This window comes from Erithacus rubecula, assembly GCF_903797595.1.
Source record: "Erithacus rubecula genome assembly, chromosome: 8".
In the NCBI taxonomy this organism is placed as follows: Eukaryota; Metazoa; Chordata; class Aves; order Passeriformes; family Muscicapidae; genus Erithacus; species Erithacus rubecula.
Genome location: NC_136659.1, coordinates 13,797,560 through 13,823,421, shown reverse-complemented (window position 1 = coordinate 13,823,421; position 25,862 = coordinate 13,797,560). Strand labels below are relative to the sequence as shown.

Here is a 25,862-nt window from a genome sequence, read left to right as displayed (position 1 = left end):
TTAAAAGATCCCTGTGATCTGTCTAGAATTATGACAGAAAATTTTCAGCTTTGTAAAACCGTGCAAAGTTCACGTCCCCACGTCCCTAACTCAGCCTCCCCTCCCTCCACTGATTGCCCCCAGGGACAGAGGCAGCACTTGTGTCTTCATCCCTGACCCCAGGGAGCTGCTTAGCCTGTGCAGCCTTCTCACCACCACAGTGACAAATTGAGACAAATTGAAAACCTGCCTTTTACTTAAACATGCACGACAGGACACAGTGCCTTGGCTAACACCTGCCCAAACTGCAGTTTTCATCATGGGCTCTCTTCCATGGATGGAAAATATGCTCAGCTGAGACAAGGCAATGCCACGTACTCTGTGGGGACTGCAGGAACTGATGCTTTGGGAAAGCAGAACTGGGTACTCTTATCAGGTGATTTAAACCTGATATGATTTTCCAGAAAAGGATAATGCAAGAGGAGAGGGAAAATAAATCTCTCCCACCATACTGAATGTGACAAGGTCTGTGAAACAGGAGTGGCTCTAACCTTTTGCTACAGCTCCTTTTCCTACCAGCTTGAAAATATTAATCACTGCAACTCTCTGCAATGGGCCAGTATTTTTTATCATATCCATTTACAGTGTATCTTCTTCAGTCATGGGCCTTGTCTCAAGGAAGTGAAGGACACAGCATAACAGAGTTACTTTATGGCTTTTAGGTCTGACTAAACAGATTTTTGAAGGAAAAGTACAAAAAAATTTCCTCACCTAGGATGAAATTTCATTCTGCCTCAGATCTCAATAGAATTACCCTTTTACACCAATCTCTTTTAAATGAAATTTGTAAGTCAGCTCTTCTAAGGTACTGCCATTTAAAAAAAAAAGAGTTTAAATCAACACAACTATGTAGTATTTTGGGGCATTTACCCATCAGTGTAGCCATTCAAGCTACACAGGAAGAAATGGAAGGCAGAAAATACACCATCACTAGCAGGAAGGCCATGGCTATGAACTATGTGCATATTGGAAAAGCAGCAGCAAGGTTTGTCATCAGGGCAAGGGGCAATCAAGAAACAGTCTATGATTTCAGGGTCTTCTTGTGGCATTGTGTTTTTCATATTTCTTAGAGCATGAAGTAAAGGACAACTGCATCTTCTCTTCCCTGCCCACCTTCCTCCTACATGACAGGAATAAACTGTCATTCATTAAATTAATATGCTACATTAATTTACAATTAAGTTATCACCAGAAACAATTATTAATAAAGTATATGCATCATAATGGCAATGCACAATTCAATATAAATTTCTCCAATTTCCCTATACATGTTTATACATGGTATAAAGATAATAATAATTTGAAGCTATTTGAAGGCTGCTTAAAAAAAAAGGAAGAAAATATACTTTGTTTTTTATAAATATCTAAGCAGCTAAAATATACAACTTTCTATGCTGCCCACAGGTACTTGTTTACTAAGTTGCTTCTTCTTCATCTGTTATTCTGATCAGGTACCTTTCTACAGACACAAATTGGAAAGGTGCCAACAGAAGCTATATCCATGCAAAAAAAAATATTCCTGTTCAGTACATACTATATTGACACCAGAGTATAAAAAGAGTAAGCTGAAACTCACAAATGGCAAAAAAATCTGTTGCCACAGTATAAAGATGTATCTCTTGTACTTAGTAAAATGCCTGAATATTTCAAGCGTTCAGGAGAGGAAAATAATTTTTATAAAGGAAAGAAGGAGAAGCCAAGTAAGGGTATTACACTTGGCTATTTTTTGGTTACTTATTAGTTATTATTATGGTTATTTTTTGCTGGAAATGACATGTTAGTATATTTTTTCAAGAAGAAAAGAGTCTCTGGCAAAAACTTTAAATGTCTAGAAGTTGCAGAAAATTTTACTATTATTTACTCTATTTAGAATTAAATCTCAAAAGTTATTTGTATGGATTCTTCTTACTCCACAGATTACAGCAGTATAGACATTTTCTGGAAATCTAATTTTTTGGAAACAATGCCTATGTGCTCAACGGAGGTGCAGAAATAGTGCTGGAATCTTTTCTGCCAGTTGATTACAGTTGGCAACAGCATTTAGTGTTTAGAACCAATCTTACTGTAAAATAAAATAGTGAACCAGCTACATATATTTTGAGGCACTAGAGACCAAAGGACTTAGTAAAGAAGAATTCTTAGTAAAGGAGAATTTCTTAGTAAAGGAGAATTCGAAGTTACAGAGAGATCCAGTCTAGTTGATTGCAGTTAATGCAACATTCATAGAGGTAAATGCACGAGGGTACTGGAACAACAGCAACATACAAGGAGCTCTTCTCATCCAGAGAAGGTGACACCAGAGCTCGCTGGGGAGCAGCAAAACTGCTGGGTTTCACCCTCATTCCTTCTCTGGCTTTCAGCACCCTGAACCCCTATTTTTCTGTTCCTCTTGCTCGAAGGGAAAACCCTTGATCCAACATTGCATGAAACCACAGAAAATGTGCAGAACAAAAGAGAAAAATGTGCAGAACAAAGTTTTGAAGATAACGCATTAATACTGTTTAAACACACTAACAGCCTTAAATCAAAGACATTACACAGCAAGGACAAATTCTTTGCTATTATCCAACTGTCATTGATCTGGAAATCTCAAAGCCCAAGGGTTTCTTGAACTATTTCCAGGCTTTTGTGGACCCTACCAAGGCAAAGACACCCAAGTAACTACTTGTCTTGTGACACTCTGATCCTTTTGCTTCCATTTACAGACAAGACCAGAAAGTCCAAAGTCATACAACCCAACCCATTCCCTAAAGACTGAAAGAGAGTGCAGAAAAATATTAGCTTCAGTGTAAGTTTTGATTAATGACTATGTAGATTCATATTTTAACAGAATTCATAGAAATTTGAGCACTAGAACACCTATTATGTCATCTAATTTATGCAGCTGACAGAGAAGAATTTGTTCCCTAAAGCATATTTCATATTACTTTATTCAGTCAAATTTACATGTAGGAGCCATGAGGCTCCCATTGCTCCATTGAAAGCTGACTTGTTTATTGTTTGAATTAATTTTGCCATATTCAGTCACAGCAAATATGCTCAAGCTGCTGTTCTTAATAAAAATATGGAATGTCCTCAGTAATGTATGTTAACATTAAAATAGACAGTGAATATCCAAGCTACACGTTCTGTTGAAATATATATTTGAATGTAGCAGATTCTTCCTTTGATATTAATGAATGCAGGAATCTCTAAGTATTTGGCAGTCTTTTCTGATATAATTAAAAATTTTTATCCTAATCTATGTGCTTTAGTACTTTAGTAATCACTTCAATGTGATTTGTAAGCTTAAGAGTTTTTTACATAGTTATATTTCTGAATTAATTTAGTTTTTTCCAAACACTTCTGGGTAGCATGTACCAAACATTCCACTTAGTTCCCACTATTTGGATATTTTTATTTCTTCATGAAATCAAAACTTTCAAAAAATTGTAAATAAGTCAGAACTATCTTCTTGACGTTGAGTTTCCAGTTTTGATACATAATACCTATCCCACACTTATTTAGAGTATTAATATTATTGAAAGGATTATTTAGAATAAATACTTTCATTTTTACATTACTGGAAAAGCAACAAGTACAGAACCACTGTAAATGCAACCTTGCTAATTAAGGAGGAAGATACTGAGTTCTAACATAACTTCCCAGAGAGATATATTTTTAAGAGTAACTATAATTAGTGTTGGTTGTCATCAAAACACTGGTAAATATAAATATATATAAAACTTGGAATTTTTTTTCTCTTCTTTCCAAGGAAAAAGTTGAATAGACTGCTGATTCAGTTACCTTAATGTAAGATTCGTACCCAGTAAAACCATTTCACCTGTATGGAGAAAAAAATTACAGGATTCCAAGGACAGAGGCTAAATCTTCACAATTCTTTCATGAGAATATTTTTTCACTAGAGAAATATTTTCCAAAGTCATAAGTAAAATGAACACACATTAAAAAAGCAGCTCTTTAATATAGGATAGCATCTGTGTTTACTGTACATGATACAATCTTTATGACATACGGAGATTGTTTTTCCGTTCGAGCCACCTAAAATATTATGCTGGTCCCGACCTTGGAAACATTTCTTAAGCATTTACTGTAGTATTACAGAGATCTTTTGCCAGAAGAGTCACTGCAGAGCCATGGACTCTTTGGGGGCTTTCCATATTAGGGGTTTTCTCACTCTGGATTAAGCATGCCAACAGTATTTAGTTGCCGTTCTGTATTTAGAACAGATTTGAAGGAATGGGTTTTGGTAAGAAATGCTGAAACTTCTTGTGTTTCATTGACTTTAGTTCACTCCCACAAGACAATTTAGGCAAACATCCGTTAAGAAAGCTGTTGCAAACTATCCAGTACTTCACCAGCTACAGCAGATTTCCATAGCACATTACCAGGAAATATGCATTTATTCACCAGCAATTCTAATGGCCCCAAAAGACTGTGAAGAATGTGCATTTTGCATCAATTTTTTTTTAGTTACAGCTTATAGGATAATTATCACAGATCCTCGGAAATACTGATATTTAAACAAATATATTCAAGTAAGCTGTTAAATTAAAAGATATCACTTGAGGAAAATATCAGACGTCTCAATTGTCAGTCAAAACTTTCTGCGAAAGAACTTTTTAGTTCCTCTTTATTGAAGTGCAAAATGTTTAATTCAATTTACAATATAAATTACATAGCAAATACACTCAGGATATTCAAATTTAAGGTTAGCAGTTGTGATATTTCACTTCCATAGTAACCACTTAGTGTCCAGATTCTCCCTCTGCCCTGCAACTGTAATAGAACTGAAAGATTTCTCCTCATCTAAGGTTAGGAGGACAGCACAACTCCCTGTCCGAATTTACTTTGGAGCTGCAATGCCAACTGTTACTGCACTCCCATCATATATGACATCAGTAGTGTTGATCCAATAAATAACAATCCTGTATTTGCTCTGGGACCATCTACAATCTTATATTTATTTGTCATATCAACACTGTGGTTACAATATCCTACTGATGTCACCCAGTAAGAGTTGGGGTTTTGTTAAAGTTGTCATAAACAGAAGTGTGAACTACTGCAGATTTAGTTAATCTTCCAGCCACTTCATCCTTATTCCTAGCAGTTTGAGAAATATTATTTTCCACTCAAGGTCATTTGGCCTGAAGCTAGGACTTGACAAAAGAAAGAATGGAGTCCCCAGTGGTAGAAAGCAGGAGTAAACTAGATCTAATCCTGTTCTGTAAAGGAATTCTACAATTGACTTTAAAATATAAAGTATCAGAAAGATGTTTCAGAGATGAAAAGAATATATAGAGGATGGTTTGAAGAATCACCTCACTAAAATTGCAACTTCTTACACTTTAAACTTGAACCCTTACTATCAGAAGTGTCTTACAGATCATTTAGACTTTAAGCATTTGTCTGCATATCCCAGTAAGCAGGCTACTTTACTCTGAAAGGTGTATAATTTCAAGTATTAAAACTCTGCCATACAGACAAAACCAGATAAACCAGCCAAGAATCGTGTTCCACTTTTCAAGTTTTATAATTTCAGAATACACTGAGGGGCTTTGGAGCTGTAGGAAAATAGAACACACACAAAAAAGTTTTCAAAAGCTACTCTGCCTCTCTTTCAAAATAAAGACAATCCTATACAAAACTTTAGAGAATGCAGAGGACTGAGAGGAGGGAAAAAAAAAACCCAAAACCTTTTATAAAAAGTCTCAGTATAAGTAGAAAAAAATTATATTCTGAGAACCAAAATCACCTAATATGTTACTAGGCTATGCAATATTAAACCCTTTATCTTCAACAACTTTTTGTGCACTTGCATATGAACTTTAAGTTAACAAATAGGACTACAGAGTAAAATTCATAACATTTTCAATTCAAAGTAATAATACCATCACTTACCTAAAGATTGGTCTTTGGAGATGCTTTTTCTTGATTGTAACACAATCATCCATTTAAAGTGGCGAAAAAGACTTCTTCCAGCAAATAACTCCAAAAAAAACCCAGGGAGTAATCAGGAAACTTGTTCTTAGCTACTGTGCTGCAGAGAGCACACAGAATGGTATTTTGGTGCTGGGGGAAGCCTCCCTCCCTCTCTCTGACAGTGGAGCAGAAAAGGGCCATAGAGGCCACAAAAGCCAGGCACAGCCGTGCGCTACCAAACCGGGCAGGCTGAGCAAAACTGGAGGCGAGTTGATCGAAGCGCAGAATTGCACTGGATTCCTTTCAGCTGTGCAAGAAAAGGGGGGAGCTCTGCCAAATGCTACCCAGGTAAAAATTTGTTAGATTATCCCAGCCATGAGAGCACTTCTTACACACACTGGTCAAAGTCTTAAATGCAGAGTCACTCTCTCTCTCTCTCTCTCTCTCTCTCTCTCTCTAAAACACACTGTTCCGAGGCTCAACTTTTTTTTCTTCAAAATAAAAGTTGTGCAGCTGTTTCAGCATTCCCATGCGAGTACCTTCAGAAAGTTTCTTCTGGTAAAAAAACTGTATACAAATTAATGAAGACGGATGGATCTGGTCTGCAAGGCTGGCTCTACTTCAAGAGATTGCAATTATTTTACAATCTGGCTTTTATTCACTCTGGATGATGTGTGGATATAACTATGCAAATTAAAGCACTGCTCATAATTTTTAGCATACATAACCTAATGACCTAGAATTGGCTGAAGCAGAATATGGAGTTTGCAGCTGGTAGGACCACAACTACATGAAACAGACCAAAACTTCAGTGAGGAAGACAAAAATGACCAAGTTCAGATAGTGTCAGTAGCAAACTGTTACTGTTAGCAAGATAAGATTTCAACATAGATCCAAACTGAAAATCTTGCTGTGACATCACGCTGACATAAATCAGGAAGAATTCGACCGCAGCGAGCACAGGCTGTAAACAAAGCCATAAAGCAGAAGCGGCTGACCGTGGTTCTCAGTGAGCTGAGAGAAGCCATGAGGCTGCAGGTGAGACACAATTCCCCACACACGTCAGAGGGCTCACAACAAACCTGTGCTGGCACAGGGAGGCATGGAGCCCAGCCAGAGCAGCAGCACACCAGCAGCAGGGCAGCTGCACAGCCTGCAACCGTGTGCCCCCTTCCTGCAGAGGGAGGGAACCTGCCACAGGTTCTTCCCTGCATCCCAGCACAGCAGCTCCCTGGAGGGTTGACTCCTGCCAAGCACTCGGTGTGTGATCCACTCTGATGGAGCTCATCACATGGGGCAAAATTAGGATCAGGATGGTTGGGAATTCTTCTGCAATTGCATTAGTGGTTGGGCAGAGTGGAGAAGAGGGGCAGATTTACACAGGTAAGTGCCTAACACTGGCATGACCAAAGTTTGAGGCAAGTTAAGGAAGTAAGATGTGTCTTAGGCTGCAAATGACCACAATAATTCCCATAATTTTATGCACAAATTATTCAATTAACAATATTTTAATGAAATAACTATATAACAGAGAGATAACATACATTCTATTAGTATGTATTTTCACAAAGGAGTTAGGTGGATTTTCTTGAAACAAGTGAAGTCTCTTCCTAGAGGCAAAATATATTGCTTCTACAATAAAGCGATGGTGTCAAGTTTGGTTAGCCTGACAGGACCCAGTAAGTGATCCCCACAATGCATAAAACTATTTTCTTGACACAGCCATGGACCAACTATCTAAACAAAAAATTATCAGACTGTCATCACCAGTTATTTTGTGTAGCTCAGTTTATCTTCACCACTATTACTGTTCCTCTGAGAATTAGAGAGAACTACATCTTCACCAGGAAAACAATTACCTGTGTCACATTGCAAGATCTTGAAGGATCTGAAGATCTTTATTCAACAATATGCAGCATTCAGAGTGTTTCCATATTTTCAAAGACCTTCATTAGTCATCATCTCATTCGTTCTTGCCTGGAAGATTTACTATTTCCTTCATAATTTTCTTACTCTGGGTTTCAGCATTTCAAAACAACTTGCTGCTTTTTGAAATGTGCTCACTTACTGATAAAACACAAAGCTAAAAATCACAAAGAAACCTCCCCTTTCTTTCTGTTTCTTATTATGTGCATATATTGCTATAGTTCTGTTATTTAGAGGGATTTTCTGTATCTCAGGGTAAAAATCCATGAAGTTACAAGAAAGAAAAAAATTCTCCAAATTCTAAATGAAAGCTATACCAAATATGTTTCTACTCAACTCCCAAAACTTTTATCTAGCAATTTTATTGGCCCTGAAAGTAGAAAACATCTTAAAAGTAAAATTTTCTGGGCCAACTTCAATGTACATTGTTGTTCATTGTACTTCCATGTATGGCTTGGGAAAAAAAAAGTATTATTAATAGGAAACGGTAACAGAACTTCACTTTAATTGCACTGGTTTTCATTGTGCAAAGAGCCATTTTTGGCCATTTTTTAAATTCAACGCAGCAACTACCCACTGACTTCTTTATAATATTCAGAAAACATTTCTACATGTTACATAAGTATTCACACAAGCTCTTTGACAGAGGGCATTGCAGAAACATGTGGTAGGTTAACTAGACTCAGGCCTGAAGCCTGAGTCCACTGGAAAAATAACGTGTAAATTTCAGCACTCTGCAGATTGAAGAATTGGAGCATATTAGAGTAACATTACTCCAATCTATAGGCTATAGGTACTCCAAATTGTAGGCTATACTGGACCTGATACACAGAATGCACTGAAGAGGTGCACTTTGATCAAAATGAGGAAGTGTAACTATAATGAGCTTTTCCTTGAAAGCATTACTGCAGTTTTAAAACTCCTCTTTAGACAAGCTTTGTCATATTTCTTACTTCAAGCTAATCATTTTAGGATTAATTAGAATTATAAAAATCTATTTAAATTATGCTCTAGAGATATCTTATTTAATTTTCCAACACTGGATGAAACTCAAGTAGAAAACATCTCAATTTTTTTTTTCCTCAATTTATTTTCCATTATTGCTGTTATTGTTTGCCCATCACAACCAATGACCACTGCTCTGTGTGATACAAGTTATTGTATTTCATGTCCCATGCATATGTTAATCTGAACAAAGGCTTTTTGGACCAAAATCTTGCAATACTTTATCACTCACAGAACCTGCACACTTTGCAAACTTCAATATCTATAACCATAGTTAAGTAATTTAATATTTAATACTATGTCTCAGGGGAAAAAACTACATATAGGTAAAAACCAAAACATTCTATTCTGCTTGTTTTAAGGCCATGTATTTCTTATTGATCTGTACCTCTTTGCCAGAAGTCTAGAAAAGCAATTATTTCTCCTGCTTTGATTGCAAAGCTGTGACGAATTAGATGGTAAAATTAAGAACCAGTGGTCTGTGTGTGTCAGACACTTGATGCTTTCTACTTTCTAGCTAAAATACCTTCTGGCTATGAAGGTATGTGTAAACTTTGCTGGTTGGGGTTAAGACCCCTTCTACTTCTGTAGAAAGACACATAGGTAAGATAATCAACAGAAAGGGGAGACAAATTATGAAGGTATGTTCAACCACATATGTGAAAAAGAAATTACCTTAATAAAAATGATGGAATATCAGTGAGAAAAATATCTGGCAAACTGTACTGTAAGAGTAGTAATTTTGTCAAAGAAGAAAGATAATTTATCTAAGCAGCTTGCTGTCCCAAGGCCAGCACTATTCAATATTTTCTTCAATGGTTTGGATGGAGAAAGGAGATATTCTTATTCCAAAACGATATTAAGCCAGTAATCTTTTCTGAATGTCCTTGGCAAACTACAGAAATGTTCAGAAAAGAAAAAAAAAAAAAAAAAGAGAGGAGGATATAAAAATACCAAGCTCTACAAACACATGGGAATAATCTGCAGGACAAGGGACCATTGGCTCAGCAGCATTTCTTCAGAAGATACATGGGAAGCAGCAGTGAATCACACACTAAACAATCACACTTGGGCAAAAACAGACATGATTCTGGGGGATATAAAATGAATATTGCCCAGAAGAGCAACCCCCCACTCTCTGTGCTCCTAAGGCTCACCTGAAGCATTGTTTCTTGCTTTGAGGCAACAAGATTCAGCACACACATACAAGCCTAAACCTTGACAAAAATTTAGAAAACATCTCATGAGTAAAGACAGAAGGTCACACAACGTAGCCTAAGGAAAAGGAAAAGAAAACCTAATTTAAAATATTCCAGAACATAAATATAGCTGTGTAATTTATGGAAACAGACTATTTTCCTTACCCCTGTGGTCAAGAAATAACAAAATAGCTCATGGGGTTGTTAAGTTGTGGTAATAAAGATTCAATGGTGAAAAAAATACATTTTAAAGGAAAGTAATATGGACATTAATTGCTAAGGGAATCTGTTCTTGGAAACACAAGTAGCTTTCTAAGCCTAGATTTTTAAAAGGCTATATAAGCATGTGTCAGAAATTATTAGCCTTGCCTTGGATGAGAATATAGATTAAATAATCTCTAAATACATCATCCAACCTCATAGTTCTAAAACTCTTTCGTAACCAACTGCTATTATCAGCTTCTAAATAAACCTAGTAGTAAGTTTTGGATTTTAGTATGCATTAAACCATTAACCAGTCAGCTGTACTTGGGCTTTTCAATATTTCACCTGTTTGTCACTTAATCCAAACTTAATTAATTCCTTAATTCTGGCAACAAAGTGTGACACTTAAAGCTTTAATTCATTAAACACCATTTCTGTTTTGCTTGTATAAGTATGGGGTCAGTGGCTTTCCCATATTGTTCACTAGCAATAAGATAACAAGTGAAGAGCTAAGTTTTGTGCATCCATTTTCTGCACTAATGAAGTTGTTAAAAAAAAGATAGCATATTTCTACATGCTTCTCTTCTTACAGGTTTGAAACACAAAAATCTAAAGCATAACTTATGAAATGAATGCTATCTTACTTTTCTTTACAATACCTTTTCAGTACAATACCAGTTGTACTAGTTTACTGTTTAGGAAATTTGTAATGTAATGAAATTAGTAAGAAAAGCATGAAGAGAAAACTTTTATAGTAGTAAGTCAACATATCTTGTTCAACCAATCCCTAAAATTATTTTTATTCAAGTTTTTCTAAGCTTGTTGGAATAAAATCCACTCAGTAAAGGCTGTGTACAAACTAAGGATTCAAAATTGGTGCTTAAGAAACCAGAGGGATTATGTGAAAACTATCTGTTCCATCACCTATTTATACCATCACTTCAGCAAGTGGGTCTTCCAAGTGGGTCTTTTTTACAAGCTTCCAGAGCCTTCCATTCCATTATAATGAGAGGGATAAGCCTACCAGCACACCTTTTACCAGCTTCCAATCACCATGCAGGGTCTCCAAATCTGTCTATAGCAAGCTAATAAAATTGTCCAGGTGTCAGACGCCCCCAAAGACAGGTTAAATGTTAAAGGAGATGCTGTGATCACCTGCCATGCAAAAGGCAACTTTATCACAAGCATGTCATGCCTGATACATAATACTACCTACTAAAACTGTGTTTGTATAATGGTCTAAGAGCTGAATTATAGTTACCCACATTCTTCATATTGCTTGGCACAATTCATCCTGTTAAGGATCAGGCTGAGTGGTTTTTCACCCAAGGGCTATACCAGGTTTGCATTAAGCTTACTGCACTCTGAGCAGTGTAGGACAATCCCAATTGCTTTCCTCATGCTGACGTCAGCAAAACCCACTCTAAAACTTCATCTAATGACTTCTCCAAGCTTGAGAAACCAGACAGAACAGAGGAGAATTGTGACTCATTCAGAATGCAGATAGAAGAGTTGCAAATGCCACTGGATCTATTGTAGTATGTGTGCTAAAGCTCTGTGAAAAGAGTTGTGCAGGCCTTTAAGTTCTGCTTTCCCTTTTTACCTAAGTAAAATAAATTGTAAATGAAATACTAAAATAAAACAGTTTTATTCTCTCTTACTTTCCCTGTTTACATGCACACACAAACGGAGCAGAGACTTACGTCAATGCCGTCATGCAGGAGATTAATTTCCCTGCTAAGACTTTCCTGCTCAGACTGGAACACAGGAACTTGGCTTAAGAATCTTCCCAGTTGTGCTTTTATATTTTACTACATCATAAAAGTCCTAGTAAAACTTAAGCAAATAAGAAGAAATAACAAAAAAAAAATACAAATATCAATGCCTTATGGGAGAATTAGTTTTCCTGGTTAATAAAACTCTTCCAAAGAATGTGAACAGCATCACAGCTGTATTTTACTGGATTCTACCTATTAGGATTTTATACTCGGCATCTTCAGTTAAGGGAAAGAGGGGGATGAGAAAGAAAGCAAGGAAGGGGAAATGAGAAGAAAGAAATTCCTTTGGGATGTATGATGCTAAAGTAGCACTGAGATACACAAGTCAAAACATGGCATTCTTTGGTTTTGAGCCAGTGCAATATTATTATTGGCCACAGCTGATGGAATTTCAGTCTGTGTTGGAAAACACTGTAATTGATGTGCCATGTGTTTTCTAAATGTATACATATAATGGCAACTATACACTGACAGTCAAGCAACCACTAAGCATACTGTTACTCTTTAGGTTGGAAAAACGTAATGAAATCCACAGAACTTAGTACAGTTGGGCTGCAGAAAATCAAGCAAAAGATAATTGCTAAACACTTTAAAGGTAATTATTTAAAAAATACCAAGATAACTGTTTGATACAATACTTAAAGATAGAAAAAACAGAAGTTTAGGATTCCAAGACTGTCCAGAGAGGAAAACAAAACTAACTGTGTCATATGTTAAGTATGACTACTGGACAATGTCAAAATCATGACAAAAAGACTTTCTGCTAAATTACAGTTCCTCATGGAAAATGCATGAGCACTTAATAGGACAGAGGCTATTTAAAAAGGAATTAGAAGATATATGGTAGATTGCATCAATTTTCTCTACATACAGGAGTTCTCATCTGAAAGTCTGGAACAAAGAGGCAAGAATCTATCATTACCTACCTCTTCACTACACAGTTTTTTCTTTGTAAGTCACATTCAAATCTGTGTAGGTGGCAGAGTTTGAAAACTAATTTTTTTTTATTTTAGGTTTTGAAAATATTTTGCTCTGTCTTTCATCATGGTTTCCAAGATCATGTATTTCATAGTTTTCTGGAACTTACTTCATTAAAATTGGTTAAAATATCCTGGCCCATGCATGGTTATTGAGATTTTCATCATTAGATTACTGGCATCCAGTTTGACTGACAATGAAACTATCTGGAATTATAAACCCATGCACTTTCCTAGAAGATTAGCAGTATCTGGCACTTGTTGCAGTATCTTTTCTATCAGCTAACTCTTCTTTGCTCACATTGCTGTTGGGTAGGTACAATAAAAGATGACACAGCAAAAACTCTACAGGTGATTACAAATTATCTTATAAAACTTTCTCTGAAATAGCAACACTAATAACAGATCTTTGCTTTCTGATTGTGAAAAATTGCTTTTAAATAACAGTTTCTCCATAGATGTCTTGAAATCTGACATTCATAGTTTTTAAGTCTTACAAATAGTGATAAATGAAATTCTGAGTTCAGCTCTATCCTCAGATATCTAACATGGCCATTGACAAAAAATGTCTTGTATATGCATCTTGATCATTCTTATAATTTTTTACAAAGATATTCACAACATTTAATGCATACAGTAATGATCCAATTTTTTTTTTTCCTATCTAGATTCTATTACGGCCTTTGCAATACACAATACTGTCTCCCTAAGATAAAAATATGCACAGAATTTTTTATTCTCCTTTTACTACATTACCTACATTATTTTCTTCCTTATCCCAGCTCACCATCCCCCCAGCACCCTACACACTTCTTCCCAAGTCTATTCACTGTGATGACATTCTTCCAAACATGCCAAGTGTGTGTGTACTCATGACAGAAGATTAGCAGGAAGTTTATCTTTTCTAGCAAAACTTTACAGAGACGAAGAAGAAAACTCTGTTATTTGGCAACAGTGTTTCCAGAGAGGAAAAACAACAAGCAAAGGAGAAATGTAGAATTTTATGTATCAAATAGTTTTCTCTCTCTCCATCCCATAAATTTAATTCTTAGGATGCCCAAATTATGTAAAACAATGCTCTCTTGCTAATAGTAGTCTAGGCATGTTAAAACTCTGCAGCTATTTCAAATGAACTGGTAATGATCCTCAAGAAGGGTTCCTAGTGTGTTCATGTTCAGGACTCCTTGGGATAAATTTTGATAGTCAGCTAATCCACAGTGAATTTGTCAGTATATCGCTTATTTAGTCAACAAACTTTAAAAATAAAAATGGTGCTTAAAAGTAGTTCAGTGCTCACACTTTTTGTCAAGGGTCAAAAGTCAGTTAGAAATATAAAACAAAAACAACCTGACTAGAGAATGTGAAACACACCAAACATTACAGTTTATAAACAAGGAATGACTCATGATTTCCTCCTGTCTGCTATATCTTTTTCACTTTCCCCACTTCATGGAAATTCCTCTTTTTTATTCGTACCTCTAAAATCCCATTTCAGAAAAATTAACTTAAAAACATTACTGGAGCTACAAGCTAAACCAAAAATTGAATATACATTTTATATCATGATCTGTCTGAACTCAAGGCTAAGGCAGACTGATTTTGCTAGTTACATTCCCCGAGCTGCTTGAATGTGGGTACAATGTAGTTGGCTTTGTTATCCATGCAATTATTTTCTGTATGAATTTAGCATACATGTAATAGGCTCTGCTCCCAGCCCCAGAGAATGAGATGTTTTGATTATCTACTGAGAAGAAAGGTACTCGCTAGGGCATTGTTAAACTCCTTATGTATAATCTGTGTCTACCTAGACCAAATAATGAGTTACTTTTTCTCACCCTAAATCTTAAAATTGAACTACAAGCAACAAAGAACATAATTTTTAATATAATCTGTGCACTTCCATTATTTACTTTTTACAAATTCTCATGACAAAAGAAGATGTTGCCTTTGCAACATCTGAGCAATGCAGTGGTCACTTTGCCATTAATTTCTTCTTTGGCAAATACATGTCAAAGTATTTGTTTTCTTTCCTCTACCAATTACATTTTTGACAGTAGGAATTAATTCTATAAGTAATAAAATCAACTGTTCTCTACTATTTAATATTTTCCTGTAAACAAAATACATTTTCTCAACATTCTCAGCTTTTGAATACCACTGCTATGAGCAGAGTAAGTCCCCTTTGTTATGCAGATTATTGTCAAGCAGTATAGTATAATGAGACTAATTTGAAATTAATTATATAAATCACCAAAGCAGCAGATTTTTAATTATCTTGTTGTGGAATTTATAAATAAACAGGGAGATCCATACATTGATTAAAGTTATCCTGACAAGACAAGGTAGAGCTGCAATTATTTGTCTAAGATAACAACATCCTATCCAGTTAAACAGTGAGTATCAGATACTTCATTGTGTATCACAAACTGATGTTTTCACTGAAGCCCAGTAGGGGTGCCATGGCGAATGTCAAGCATTTGAGGCTCTGCTGTTATCAGACTCTTATTTTTAACACTGCTCTATGCTTTTGAATATTCAGACCAGACCACTTGGTACAAGAAGTAAACATGCATATGGTAAAAAACAATATGAGACATACTGGTGATGTCAGCACCCCAACCAGTCGTGATGGCTGCAGCTGAGCACACCTAACACCATCAATTCATGGAATAATCATAGGATAATTTAGGTGGGAAAAGACCTTTAAGGCCATTGAGTCCACCTCTAAACTTAACACTGCCAAGTCTAGCAGTAAGCAATGTCTATAAACATTGCACCTTTACATCTTTTAAATTCCTTCAGGGATGGTGAGTCCACCGCTATTCCAAAGCTTGATGACCCTTTCAGTGAAGAAACTTTCCCAAATATGCAATCCAAACCACCCCTGACACAATTTGAGGCCATTTTATCTCATCAAGCTTGTTACTTGGGAGGAGAGACCAAAACCCATCTCACCACCCCACCTCTTTCAGTCAGTTATAGAGAGTGATGAAGTCTCTCCTGACCCTCCTGTTCTCCTGGCTAAACAGCCCCAGCTCACTTAGTCCCTATCCATCAGCTTTAATCTCCAGACCCTTCAGCAGCTCTGTTGCCCTTTTTGGACTGGCTTCCACACCTCAATGTCTTCCTTGTAAGCAAGGGGCCCAAAACTAAACTCAGGACTCAAGGTGGGGCCTAACCAGTGCTGAGTACAGGGGGACAATCCCTGTCCTGGTCCTGCTGGCCACAGTATTCCTGATACATGCCAGGATGGCAGTGGCCTTCTCAGTTACCTGGGCACACACTGGTTCATGTTCAGCTGTCAACCAGCACCCCCCCGTCCTTTACCACTGGGCAGCTTTCCAGCCACTCCCAACCTGTTGCACTCTACTCCCAGTCTGGAATTGTAATTGTAATTCATTAAGATTAATCAACACAGTTATACAAAATTTGATTGTTTCAGTATTTCCCACCATGAGTTGCAGAAGTCTCATCTTGGACATTTTGAAAAAACATCTTTCATTCACGTCGGAGAGAAGTTGTTGTCCCACGGATGTCAGTAGCATTCACTATGACTCACTGTCAGTGTGATCCTCAAGGAGCAGATGGAGAAATAGTCATTAAGTTTGTTTTACTTGGTAAATCATGCTCCCAACAAACAGACCTATCAAATTATAATAGGTCTTAACTAATCACAACATCTGCAGTGGAAAATAAAATGTGCAATTTGAGATAGACTTAAGAAGAAACTATTTCTATTTCTTTAAAGAAATGCATTTTGGGGCTCTTGAAGTAAAGTTATGGGAAAATACACTTTCCACTGAATTTTAAAACTTTTCATGCCCAAGAGCCCTGAATTTGGGTATTACCTGTCAGATACTCTTCCAGATATATTATCAAAGCATACTGCAATTTTCTAAGTGAGGAATTGCACCCTTTCAAGTAAATGCAATATCAGCAATGATGATGCTAAACATCTCTCCATATTCCTAATGGCAGCATTAGTACAGCTGGGAAACACAAATTCTATAGAAGAGCCCTGAGCAGGCTATCTTCTGCAAGCCTTAGACTGAGATAACTAGGCATGGGTCAAAGCAATCAACTTTTTGGTTTTAGTGGCCCGTGCTCCCCGGCCAAAGCCCTGTGCCTCACTGCAAACACTGCAGACTGAGCTTGCACCCTTTTCCCTGATACTGCTCTTCAATTTCATGACCCTCATTGCTTCTTGTGTTTAGATTGAGACAGCTGCTCCTGTTCCTCAGTGTAATTTGAAATAACCCACAATATTTATTGCAAGGCCACTACATTACATTAAAGACTTTAAATTCAATGATATAGAATGATTCTGGTTTGGTTCAGTGAAGCAACTTTACCCTAAAGATACATATAAACAACAAAGTATTTAACAGTGGTGAGAACTTAAATAGCATGTAAAATGAAATGAGCTTGTTATAAATAATGACTGCATGACAGGTGCTAAAATACAATTGTTCATTTAGAAGCCTTTCTTAAAGCATGAGGCACTTACGAGTTTGGCTTTTACCCTGACTCTATACAGCCAAGCATCTGTGCCTACAGCACGTTTGTCAGTAAAATTTCAATTTTTCACTTGGATCAATGCAATTTAATTATCCTTTTATCCAGATTAGTTATATGAATTCTTCCATTATTCTCTTCAACCTTTAGGAAATTATCCTTTTAGTGATATTATACAGACCAGCTCATAAACTACAATTAAGAAAAATATTTCACAAAAACATATAGCCTAAGGAAAATACCATGCTACTCAGGTCAATTCTGCTAAGGCTGTTCGGTGTGATCATTTTTACAAAAGAAAACAGAGGGAAGACCAAGGAAATGCCAGGAACATCTCCATATAAAACCATGTTGTTTTCTGTTTCTGGTAATATCTGTCTTTCTTATCCCCCCATGGAAATTATTGTTCTTCTGATTTGGATTTTTCTGGTTTGGGGAACCATATCTTCAGGGAGGGATTCATGGGACATTCAGTGACTGTGATGTGCAGAAGCTCACATTACACAGCCATGGAGAAACAATGATTTGGGATAAAGATGAATTGGGCTTCCAAGTTACTCAGGGTATCAAAAGCAAGAAATATGACTGCAAGAAGGGAGCCATTGAAAACTCACAGAGACCTGCAGCTTTTTGGAAACACCAGGAATAATTGCAGATTTAAATAATGCTTCATTGGTCTCTTCCAGCAATGACTGCCAGTCATGAGGAAGTAAGATAGAAAGTAGGTTTATAATAACACTTCATATTTTCCTATTAGATCGAATAATGACACCATGAAACTCTATTTGCAGATGCTGAAGAAAATTGCATTATATCTAAAATGGAAGATTTTAAAACTGCAAACACATATTCTTGAAAATAATAAAAAGGAGAAGATCCAATCACTCATTAACACAAACATTCAGTCCAGCTCCCTGAAAGCAAAAATAAAACCAAACAAAATACTATGATGATCTGGGACAAAAATCCCAGAATGAAATGGCTGAAATAGTGTATTTGCTCTTCAAAAGTTTGATTTGCAAATAAAGAACATTTTACATTTTAGGCTGCCATTATAAACACTAAAAATGGTACAAAACCTTTCAAGAACAGCACTGTGATGGACATGTGGAGCTCAAAATGGGATACATAAATAGTGTTTTGCAACCAAGAGATATAATTCAATAAGCCAAGACAATGATCAGCATTTGGAAAGAGATGCATGAACTGCAGAAGTCAGACCATTGTGTCAGTTTTCACAACTTCTAGCAGAAATTATATCTCCCAGCATGATATTTTACTGTTTTTCATAGCAGCACTATTTTTTTTTACTATTGTTCACTAAGTTTGTGATCACCTCCCAGATCCTTTTCCATGGTATTGCAATACAACTAGTTTAAGTCCATCATATGTTTGTACAGCTGGTTGCTACCACACAAATATGGCAAAAGCCTGACAATTGTATTGCATTTTGGGACAGTTTTGAATCTAATTTGTCTCTTACTGTATTTACAGGTCTTGATATTAGTTAATATTATTCCAAATTAAAGAATGTAAATGCACACATGTCAGAGGAATTCAGAGGCATGGAAACACCCTTTTATTCTGAAAAAAAAAATCCTTTGATAATTCTTTACCAAATAAACTTTACAGCCAGTGCATGATTCTTAGAAAGTTGCTCTGAGCCCTAAAAGCAATTACATGGATATGTTTCTCAAGGAATCAGAGAACAAAAGAGGTGATGAAGCAAGTCACTGTATTCATTCATAGTAACCAGCTGTGGAAAAACTGACTGAAAGGCAAAGCCACCACACAACAAACAGATCACACTTGCACTCTAATTTCAACCAACTAGTATTAAAATTGTACCTTCAAATTTGCAGGAAAATATCCTTGTATTAGCAACTATTTTAAGGAATGATCCTTCCTTGGACTCTATCTAAAGTGATGTTGATAACTAAATTTAAATACAAATTGGATATTTCTCCAACTACAAAGACACCTTTGTAACTTACATGTATCATGAGTGGTAAGAAAGTTATCCTCACATATTTTCTTACATTAATCTAAAGTTGTGACATTCAAGAGACATCTGAATGCATACTAGGCAGCTTCAATTTTAACTTTTAGAAATTTAGTTCGTTATTTTTAATACTATATAAAGCCTTGAACACTTAACCTATATTGGTGGAAGCTGGTCACTTCACAGCTTTGTTTAGTGGTGTGAGTGACATTTAAAGTGGATTAATGACAAAAATAACCTGGTTATTTCACCTTTTTATGCAAATGTAAACAGCATGGACAGATGGATATGACTCTGGGTTGGGATCTAAGAGCCCTGAGTTTTTCATGAGTCCATGGACTGATCTTGGACAAGTCACTTTCAAGTCAGGCTGCTTAAGTTCAGCACTGAGAGCTAGTGAAACTTCTTCCCTGCAAAAGCTGTTTCACTTTATGGAATAAAGTCTTTGCAAACACTAGGTATTCTTTCTACCTTTGTTTCTTTTCCTGTATGAAGCAAATTTTTGTTTCAGTGACTTGGTAGCAACAGCTTCTTCTAAAACCTCTTTCCTATGCAGTCATATCTAGCAGTATCTTTTTTTGTCCCTGTTATATAGCAAATGCCCTAGTTTCAGACAGACCTTATTCATTTGTGGATATGTAACTGACTATTTCTTACTATCACTTGTCACATTCAAGTATGTCCTTTGGTACAAACTTTAAGGAACTGCTTTAAAGTGACAAAAAGTAAATATCTACTTGTTCTCAAGATTTCTGCCTTGTTACAAAACCATACATACTATTTGGAATACTGCAGTGATTTCCTGCTGGTACTTTGATCCAAGAATATCATGAGCTGTGCAGGTGGTTTCTGTCACACTGTCATTCATATTTTTGACAGATTTTGAGTCTGCATAATATTCCCTGATAAACTTCTTAATGTTATCTGTGCCAAGAAAGGAAAACTTACGTTCTGCCAGCTTACTGACAAACCCTATTGACAATATCAGACACTTGCTCAGTCAGGAATGCAAATAAACCTTCAAATCACAGTGAGAAATACTAAAGAACCTTGAAAAAGGCCACTATACTTGACCAGTCTGACTGACTAAACCATAGAAATACATGTAATTTGTTGCATATACATAATCTTAGTTTTAACTGAAACATATCTTCAGTCTAATCTGGAGTTCAGTAAACCTACTTCCCCTCCTCGTCAGCACAATGCAATCTTTCAAGTTAAGCAACATTATAATGCATTTGTTCATTGCAACTCCCCCTAAGTTGCAAGCACAGAACTAAAGGAGGGTATCCTGTTTCAGCTTCTTAAAGGGCTCTCCACTGGTATCTTTGACTGAAGGAAAAGCAAGGAGAAAGAGTACTGGAATTTCCCAAGTCAGCTTCATACAGGTTTCCTGATGTAGTCAAAGACAACTAATCTGGACTCTAAAGAATATATTGAAACATAGGAGGTGTTTGGCAACCTTCCCAGATACCTAATTATTCTAATGTAAATCTAGAAATGAAACCTACTTCCATCTCCAGAACTTTTTGATACCATGAAATTGTAAAAGGTAAACCCAAGATTCTAAATAGAACATCACAATACACAAAATATCCATTTATTCTCCTGATGTAAATGTATTGAAATGTCTACACTTTGACACAGTACTCCTGGACAGACAATATATTCAGTCATTTAAAAGCTGAAACCTACTTTGAAATTCTGTTTTGTCATAATATAACTAATCAGCAGCTGGGCAAAATAATGGGAGGCATTTATATAGTGTGAGTTGGGACCATTTCACAGCTATCACTTCTGGAGATTTTTAGGTCTTATCCCTCCCTTACTACTTCCACTGAAGTAATTTCCTCCTCCCTTTCTGCTGCTTTTAATATTTCTTTCATTACACACCACTGGATTCCTCCATTTTTAGTAGCATTCCAGGATGAGATATATGTTTTGGGAAGGCTTGGATTCTAACATCCAACAACACAAAGTCGCAGGAGAGACCCTCAGCTGGAGCTGAATGCCACAGGATCAGGTGAATAAAGGCAGCTCTTTACACCAATCCCCTGGTTATGAGCAGAGCTTAGGTGACATGCAAAAATAAATGCTGAAATACTAAATAATAGCATTTATTTGTTAGGTAAAGACTTTTCACAAACACAGCAGTCATTCATAATAACTTGGAAAAAATTTTCACGCAATGTAAAACTTTTAAACAATGTATTTTAAATATTTGTTTGCAGTGATACTACCCAAATTTGCCAGTGGTAGATGAAGACCATCTGTGTAGTTGCTATACAAACAGAACAAAAAAGCTCATTGCTACCCCAAAGATCTCACAACATATGTTATGTGAGAAATGAGTACACTGATACGTTACCAAGTCTGATTTTTGTTTTAGACTTTAGGCAGTTACTGGTGAGAATGCATCCCACATCCCAGTTTACTTATAGGCAGAATCAATTATGCTTTGAGTCATTTTTATGAGGTTCAAAATACAGAGAAATTACAACTACATCTTGTCAAAATAAGATTCTTTGGTTATAGGTAATGGCCAGGGAGCATCTATAGGAGTGAAACTACACATGATATGTTTAAACTGTGTAAAAAAATACATGAACTGAATACTAAACATTATTGCTCTACTCCAATGTCCCAGTTTAGACAATGAATAAATGTCCAGGTTGGTTTCAAATTTGAGCAGCCAGCTTCCAACAGTGACAAACAATAGTTATGGGTTGAAATACTTTCTTTTATATAGCCACTGGTGTAAACTCAGCATATTCCATCTGTACACTGATGTGGCACATTTCTATCAGACCAACCTAAAGGAAGGCAGTTCTGAGAGTCCTGGAGATCAGCATAATTTCATGTTTAAAACAAACACCTGTGATGCTCTGATTTTATTTTTTCTTTTTAGTTGATTCAGTTGAAACAATAACTTTTGGAATTCACAGTAACATTTAGCATATCTTTCAAGAGTGCAAGTAGATAGAGATCAGTGACTGCAGTGATAATTGCACTTGCCAGGAAGTGATGAATCATTTCATACACTTTTGCTGGTCTTATTCTAAAACTAAGAACTTGGCACTTTTCCTTTTTTTATTTTGGCACATGCCCAAAAAGCTGCAGAATTTTTTTTCCAGACCAGGGGTTAAAACAGACACACAGAAAAGGGAGACTCCGCTTAAACTGCTAGACTGTTAAACTTTCCACACTGGTATGGGGAGAAAATTTGAAATAAAACACTAGAAAAAGCTGCTGAACAAGAACTGAGAGGAGTTTTAAGCTATGAGTTATGATGGAAGAGCTGCAGAAACCCAGATACATATAAATGGACCTAAGAAGAGGAGAATGGGTAAGAAGACAACAGGTTGCATTTATTTCTTGTGACAAACGGATACTTCAGTGAAATAGTGTTATGTCCATTATCCAAGCAGAATCTTGCAGTGCCTGAATTTATTAGCATCACATATTGAGACAAGACTATCAAAAGTCTTATTCAAAGCCTCATTTAAGTCCCTCAAAACTTCAGGTTTGACACTTAATCACCCTAATTACTTTCAACCTTTTTTGTTTTGTCTGAGATTTCATCAACAGCCATCAGTCACTCCCAAGAATAGTTTCTTATGTCCTGTACACAACTGTGCTCTTCACTGAGGTAGACCAAGAAAAGAATGTTTAGAAACTTTGATTTAGAACAGTTACATGGAACAAAGGAGCATTTTCTATTTAATTCAGTTGCATAAATAGACAAATAAAATCAGCACTATCTTTTACAAAGGAACAAGAAACACTTTTTTTTCCATGCTTTTTCTGAAAGCCTTTGAGCACTGAGGATCACATAAACACTGAGGGACGCCTAGGGAACATTTGGTTTAAACATTGTCAAATTCATGTTCTGCAACTGCCACTGAAAAGAAGCTCTCTGAAAGGCTTAAAAGGAGCAGGCAGTATTGCTTGATTTTATCATGCACTGGACTAAGGAGAGATTAGAAATTTCAAGCACCTGCTCCTGACCCTGACACAAAATCCCCCTACAAAATTACAATAAATTAACTTCTTTTAAAAGTGTCTGCTTAGAGTTACATTATTTAAATGCTAAATAAAATGAGTACTAGCAGCCTGTACCTTCACATATGAGTTCCTCAAACATCTTGCATTTAAGTTATGGGTTTGGTTTTCTTTTCTGATTATCAGTATTCCGCATTTCATCACGTTTGTCAGACGTTGACTCACAGGAATAAGCACCACTAACAGAGCAGCCTATCAGCTACACCAGCAGCCTGGAACAGCCCAGAGGACAGAGCCCAAAAAATCTAAATAGTTTTCCATGCTGTATTGTAAATAGTAACAACACATGCTTTTACCAGAGTTTACTGATCATGCTGGGTTTAGTTTGAGTTTGGTTTTGTTTGGGGTTTTTTTTGCTACAAAATATCTTTCTGTGCTATTTTACATTAACAATACCTATCTTAACTGCAGAGATTGCATCATTCTATTTTTGAAGGGCATCGTCAGTTTTGTCTAAAGTATCTATTTCGTGCCATAATTTTAAATTATTTTTGTGCTATTTATCATAGTTCTAACTATTTCAATTTGAAAAACTCACAGAAAAGGAAAAGATCAAAACAAATATAAATACTATCCTTTAAATTTATTATAACTTTCCAAAAGAGTGGTTGAGTCCAGCCCCTCAGTTGCATTTTAGCAGGGGTATGAAGTGATGCTACCTCTAAAGATTATTCTTAGATTTTTTTGTAAAGCAAAAGGAAGTATTCAATTAATTTCTTTCTCCATGGTTTCTAAGGGCAAATTGGTGACTTGAATTGATATTGGTGTATATAACCCTTGCATACCAAAATTCTTGAAAGCATTCAAGTTCATCTAAGTAAGAATATGGAAAAGAGTATCAGTCAGATTTGACAAGTATGTGGAAGGAAAAAATATCACTATCAGTAAGAGACATTCTCACAGAGTTTATAAATATATATATATATGTTTAACATAGCTGACTATGAAAAATAAAAACTGTTTCTTCTACTTTATTGGTCAAATGTATAGTTACATAAGAATCAGCAAAAAGGAGGCAATAACTTTCCATAATCCATGAAGGCAGCATGCTTATCATGACATTTACGCCTACTCAGATGTTCATCTGGGAAAGTCATATTGACAGCTTAGTGCTTGAAGCCATCATTGTTCTCAGACACATACAATTAATAGCTAGACAGTAATGAGATGTAAGTCTACGTGAGTATGCAGAGGGTGGAAGGTTGTGGTGCACCCACATATAACCACTACAAAAACTCCCTACTGCAAAGACTGTCTTTATAAGCAGATCAGGAAATACCAGACTAAAATACTATTTTTGTGAACCCTATAGACTTACTTCCCAAGTCTGGCCACTATCCAGCATCTTTTGTTTGGAGGCTGGAGCAAAGAGCACAAGGAGAGGTTTCAGAACTTGCTCCCCCTGCATATCATCATCATTAACAAGACAGCAGTCCCACACAGGGAGGACTTGGCCAGGTCCTATTAGAATAAATCACCTGAACTAATCAATAATAATTTGCCTTACTAACTTACTAGATGAACTGATTGCATAACGCATAAGTAAGAGATTGATGAACTTTCTGACCTTGAAACTGGTAAGAAGTATACAGAATTTAGCATTTTTTATGCAATGGAGATTTTAGCATTTGATCAGTTCTACAGGTGACTGGATTTCAGAGGCCTCAGGAGTTAGTCCATAGAAATGAATTATCATGCAGGCACATATCAGGGGAATCACTGAGTAATCAAAAAAGTGCAGAGATGAGCAGGAGTAGAGATGAATAAAATTCATGTTTTCAAAATGCATTCCCTTTTCTCCATTTTTCCTTAACTATTCCTTTGAAATAATTTTTTAATACTTTCACTCTTCTAAAGAAATATGTATAAGCCATCCACCCAAAAGTGCACATTTCCCAAAGCTACATTAACATATACTTATCTGAAATGTATTAAGTTTGATTAGCAGATTTCAGTGTTCAAGAAGCCTGTCAGTGCCACAAGTCATTCATGTTACTTCAGCCCCTTTCTCTAAGAGATGAAGAGATTTCTCTCTCTCTTGTTAGCAAAACAAGTCACGGTCAGTGACATGATCAAAATAGAATTAATTGGAACTAAGAACTAAGCCTTTATTCTAGGTCATGTCCTAGTTCACTCTTCCTTTCAGAATAAGTGTTTTCTTAATAGCTCCAGATAGTTTAAAGTATTTGTGCTAGTAAAGCTCAGAAAACCTACATAAAATGTTTGAGAAGCT

General features: G+C 36.2%; 1 protein-coding gene across 8 annotated transcripts in view; it reads right to left on the bottom strand.

Annotated features, from left to right (window-relative positions):
• The window catches only part of PDE1A (phosphodiesterase 1A), a 145,367-nt gene that overhangs the window by 102,277 nt on the left and 17,228 nt on the right, over positions 1–25,862 (bottom strand). Inside the window, exon 1 of one of the 8 annotated variants that reach the window (XM_079311558.1) lies at positions 5,941–6,389. The exons of 6 other annotated variants lie outside the window; for them this stretch is intronic. In XM_079311558.1, the coding sequence (XP_079167684.1) occupies positions 5,941–5,993 (53 nt within the window). In that variant the 5' untranslated portion in view covers positions 5,994–6,389. Of the gene's footprint in view, positions 1–5,940; positions 6,390–25,862 lie in introns of those variants that run through there. One more of the 8 variants, XM_079311555.1, reaches the window with a different exon arrangement.